At 37.5% G+C, this 5,649-nt stretch overlaps 1 protein-coding gene across 2 annotated transcripts in view; it reads right to left on the bottom strand.

The window, feature by feature from the left end:
• Window positions 1–5,649, bottom strand: part of LOC106867517 (epidermal growth factor receptor) — a 176,887-nt gene that overhangs the window by 39,235 nt on the left and 132,003 nt on the right. For both annotated transcript variants that reach the window (XM_014912405.2, XM_014912406.2), the window contains 2 exons: window positions 5,517–5,622; window positions 265–432 (listed from right to left, as the gene is read on the bottom strand). In XM_014912405.2, coding sequence (XP_014767891.1) covers window positions 265–432; window positions 5,517–5,622 — 274 coding nt within the window. The remainder of the gene's footprint in view (window positions 1–264; window positions 433–5,516; window positions 5,623–5,649) is intronic.

Below are 5,649 nucleotides of genomic sequence, written 5' to 3'. Positions count from 1 at the left end.
AGCATAATGCCTCTCCCAAGGTTTAATTATATTTCTTTCAACACACGTATCCACATCAAGAATCTTGCACACGAAATACACATACGAAATATATATATATATATATATATATATATATATATATATATACACACACAAAAGCACATAAGAAATCTCACTCACTATTTCTCTGTCTCATACACACATACACATATAAATAGTTTGATTGGTATATGAACAGATATTCACATGAACACACACACACACACACATATGTATACTTACTCTATAGCTTCATTGCGTCCACCAATAGCTTCAAGGTTTTCTAGAAATGACAGCGTTTCCAACTCGGGTGGGCTTGCTTGAATAACTAAATAACCTGTTATTTCTCGAATGCTCTTTAGATAGTCAAGATCGCTGATGCTCAAAGCACTAATGTTGCCTTTGCTGTCTCTGAAACACATACAAATAATTTTATAGTTTTTGATGCTTTATAAATCATGTCTTTTATCTTTTATCTATCACTTGTTTCAGTCATTAGACAGCAGCCATGCTGAGGCACAGCCTTGAAGAATTGTGTCTTTTACTTGAATGAATAAATCCCAGTACCCTTTTTTTCACAGCCTGGTACTTATTCTATTGATCTTTTATGCCAAACTGCTAAGTTATGAGGATGTAAACACACCAACACCAGTTGTCAAGCTGTGGTGGGAGACAAACACAGACACAAAGACATACATACATTATATGATGGGCTTCTTTTAGTTTCTGTCTACCACATCCACTCACGAAACTTTGGCTGACCTAAAGCTATAGTAACAGACACTTGCCCAAGGTGCCATGCAGTGGGACTGAATCTAGAACCATGTAGTTGGGAAGCAACCTTCTAACCACAAAGCCATACCTGCACATGTTTAAATCTTTTCTGTATATAATTGTCTGTTGTCATTGTACTTCACTACACTATAATGCTGGTAAGAAATGCAGTAAGAAAACAGAGATCAAATATCACCAGTAAGCACTAATGTGGTCCTCTATCAACAGACCACTTTCAGCAAATAATGTGCTTCAGGTTTATAGTTCCTTATTTCTCTGTTTTAAAATTTGCATATGTATACAATTATGTATATATGTTATATTCCTAAGATATATGTGTTTGTGTATACACCTACTATATGAAAAGACCTATCGCTTCCCAGTAAAAACAAGGCTTAAAAGCCCATCATCAATATCTTTGCATCCTACATCTAACATGTGCCTATCACATTTCCTAGCCTTCATCTTCGCAACACCCACCCCTCTGACAACACTGCTATTGCTCAATTACTATAAGTATATGGCATGTAGGTGTGTGGTTATGTGGTTGTGGTATTTGTCTCATGATTGCAATGTTGCGAGTTTGACTCCTGGAAGCATGTAGTGTCTTTGAGCAAGACACTTCATTTCCCATTGCTCCAATCCACTCAAATGACAAAAATGAGGAGAACCTGTATTTCAAATGGTCAGCCTTGTCACATGTGGGGAGAGAAGATGCACAGTGACAGAAGTCTGATACACATAAGGGTGGATATGTCATGCTGAGTATCGCCGAGACCTGTGTTATGAGTATGTGTGTCTGTGGAATGCTCAGCCACTTGCACATTAATTTCACAAAAGGGCTGTTCTAGTGATTGAATCAACTGGAAAACTCATTGTCGTAACTGACTGAGTGCCAGTCAAATATATGGCAACTGAACTGCACATATTACTCCCCTGTTTTGCGCTACCAGTAATCCCTTGTCTTGGAACCACTCCCCCTGGCACCCATCCCATACTCCCAACATCATTTGAACAGCTCATCTCTGCTATCGACACTTCTTTTGTAACTGACTATATCCACCCCTATGCATGTCAGACCTCTGTCACTGTGCATCTTCTCTCCCCACATCTCACTTTAATCCCCACTACTTACACATTCAGCCATTCTTGATTGATTCTCTGCCTCTCCCATCTCTCTTCCATCAATTCCTATTCTCTCTCTATCCACCTTAAGTTACATCCTAATACCCTATCTCCTTTTCCTGCAGGGGTATCCATGTACCTACCCTACAGCAAGACATCTGTTCCTTCCCTCTTTCTGGCTTATACTGTATATGCCTGGCCAAAAGCTATCTCTCTCACTATTACATCCCCATCCTATGAAAGGTCTTTGTCTTGCAAATTACTTGGCAATCTCACAAGTCCCAGTGCCATAAAAAGCACCCAGTACACTCAGTAAAGTGGCTGGCATTAAGAAAAGGCATCCAGCTGGAGGAACCATGCCAAAGCAGACATGAAAGTTTGGCATTGTCATCTTACAAGTTGGATTCTGTCAAAGTGTTCAATCTATGCCAGCATGGAACATGGATGTTAAATGATGAGAACGATGATGATGATGATGATGATAATGATATATGTGTGTGTAAGGTGGTGAGCTAGCAGAATTGTTAGTATGTCAAGCAAAATGCTTAGTGGCATTTCTCACACAGACAGACACAGACAAATAGATAGATATAGGTGTAGCTGTGTGGTAAGAAGCTTACTTCCCGACCACATGGTTCTGGGTTCAGTCCCACTGCATGGCACCTTGAGCTGACCCAAAAGCCTGTTGAGTGGATTTGGCAGACAGAAACTGAAAGAAGCCTGGATGTGTGTGTGTGTGTGTGTGTGTGTGTGTGTGTGTATACATATATATATGTACATATGTATATGTGCGTGTGTATGTGCATGTGACTTTGTCTCTGTGTTTGTCCCCCTCCACCACTTGACAACTGGTGTTGATGTGTTTACATTTCTGTAACTTAGCAGTTCAGCAAAAGGGACTGATAGAATAAATACTAGGTCTAAAAAAAGAAAAAAAGGAAACAAGTCCTGGGAGCAATTCATTTGACTAAAACCCTTCAAGGCAGTGCACCAACATGGCCACAGTGAAATGACTGAAACAAGTAAAAACATAAAAGATATCTACACACACATGCACAAAGGGCTTCTTTTACTTCCTATTTACCAAATCTCCTCATTAGGCATTGGATGGCCTGGGGTTATAATAGAAGATATCTGCCAAAAGTGCCATAAAGTGGTACTGAACCCCAAATGATGTAGTTGAGAAGCAGACTTCTTACTACACACATATGTGCGCATATATTAAGACTGTGGTTTGAAAGTGTATTTGACAGCTATTTCTAGCAAATTGAATGACAATGTAAAAGCTCATGATGATTTTTGATTGGGGTGATTTATTTAGGCCACATGACATTGTAACACTCAAGTAAACCACACTGCAGATTTAAAATGCTTTTACATTTGTAAATCCTTCTATGATAATAAACACGAAATTTTGTCTGTCTGTGATCGCTGTATCTCAATCTACATTTGTTTTACATAGACATATTATAGCTTTTTGGAATCAGGATGATCCCAAGATTGAAAATCTGCCCTTCATTTGGTTCAAGAACATCCAGCATAAGGATCTGATTCGAAAGCATTTGAGTTGCTATTTCTAGCAGGTAAAGCTTGGCTGATTCACGCTATCTCGATTGGCGTTAGAGATAACTGGCATTTGCATCGTTAATTTTATGTTGAAATAAGAACTTTGGGACAAATTGACCAACAGTTGGAATTCAACTTAGGACTGAACAAGAGAATGACTACATTATAGAATTAATTCTGATCCGTTCTGGTCAAAGATCACCGGGGCAATATAGTCATTACAGATATATCATAGTCATGCTATTTAGCTCTCTTTAGTTTTAGGCCTTAGGCCCAATTTGCCCTCCGCAGAAGCTAGCCTAATAGTCCGCACGTTGTACAGCTGTTAAGCTAGTGATAAATATAAAATGAAATGGCAAGGGAGATAACTCCATTAGAAATAATACAGAGTTATGTTTCTTAGATAATCTAACTGTATTCATCTGCGAAACAAATACAATTTTGAAATAACTATAGAATTTTGTCATTACATTCATATAGTGGTCTTCTCGTCTGCAGAATTTTCTGCTGTTGTATGTGTGCATATTTTATTCCTTTCAGTTTTCTCTATTCTACAGTTTTGAATAACAAAAATCTTATGAAATTTTGAAGACTTAATTAAATTACAAGTTGAATGATAAATAATAACATGAGTGAAATTCATCAACACTAGAGGCATGTAGACTAGTGGCTAGAGCATGTGGCTCATGATTGTAATATCTCAGGCTTAATTAAGGTGGTGAACAGGCAAAAATTGTTGGCACGCTGGGCTAAATTCTTAGTGGCATTTTGTTCATCTTTATGTTATGAGTTCAAATTCTGCAGTGGATAACTTTTCCTTTCATCCTTTTGGAGTCAATAAAATAAGTACCAGTTGAACACTGGGGTCAGTATAATCAACTTAACCCTCTCTTCTGAAATTACTGGCCTTATCCTAAAATTTGAAACCCAAAGCATCGTGACATGTAATCACGGGGATGTGAGTTCGAGTCCACAGCTAGCCACCTACACTTTTCTCTGCAAAATAGGGATAGTTTATCCTGTTCAGGCTATATTATTAGCATTATTCTGCGATTGAGAACTTTAAAAAATCACTTCTTTAACTTTCTAAAAGACATCTCAATGCTTCTAAAAGCAAACTTCGTTTGTTTATTTATGTTTGTCGTAATTTGAATTTAACATATGAGAGCGTCTCATAAAGCAAGATTTATATATCTTAATTTGCGGAGGAATTTGTAGTGGGTAGTTTAGCTTAATCGGTCAGAGCATCGTGACATGTAATCACGGGGATGTGAGTTCGAGTCCACAGCTAGCCACCTACACTTTTCTCTGCAAAATAGGGATAGTTTATCCTGTTCAAGCTATATTATTAGCATTATTCTGCGATTGAGAATTTAAAAAATCACTTCATATCTCAAGCTTAATTCCTGGACCAAGCAGTGCACTGTCACCTTGAGCAATTTACATCTTTTAACATTGCTCCAGTCTATTGAAATGAAAATGAGTAACAGCTGTATATCAAGGTAGCTCTCTCTCTCCCTTCAGCTGTTACAGCTTGGGTGTGCTGTTGGGTGAAAAGGCGGGAGAGTCAAGAGGTTGTCTGTTGTCCATGTCTTTTGATGACTACTGTGCAGGTAACTAAATACCAATTTGTAAAAGCATGGCATATTTTACTAATGACCATACTTTTTTTGCACTTAAGAGCTGTATAAGTTCATCAACATTGATTACATCATTGCCTTATTGTTTCATTTATTGTATGTGACACATAGTCAGACAACAATTGGAAAAAGAAACAACTAATAGGGTATGGCAGAAGACCTTCCCATATTTTGCATGGCCATTGGTATGGCAACAATAAAATTGGGCTGGTAGTAATGGAGTTGTCATGTAGTTAATGTTTTACTATATTTTGTTGCAGTTATCATTTATTTGTTTGAATTGGTGCATGCTGTGAGTTTGCTGTTCAAACATTTATCAAAAAATTGTGAATCTGAGGGTTTTTTTTATCATGCCTTGTATTCAATGAAAATATGAAATAGATAATTTACCCATCGAATGATACTTGGTACATAACGAGATTACCCTCAATAATGGTACAGTCCTTGAAAGGCTTAATGTTCTTTGAAGTCAACCATAGTTTTGTTCCTTCGCAGGCTATAAAAAAAAAAAAAAAAAAAAAAA

This window comes from Octopus bimaculoides, chromosome 10 (assembly GCF_001194135.2).
Source record: "Octopus bimaculoides isolate UCB-OBI-ISO-001 chromosome 10, ASM119413v2, whole genome shotgun sequence".
NCBI classification, from domain to species: domain Eukaryota; kingdom Metazoa; phylum Mollusca; class Cephalopoda; order Octopoda; family Octopodidae; genus Octopus; species Octopus bimaculoides.
This window is presented reverse-complemented; position numbering and strand designations above follow the sequence as displayed.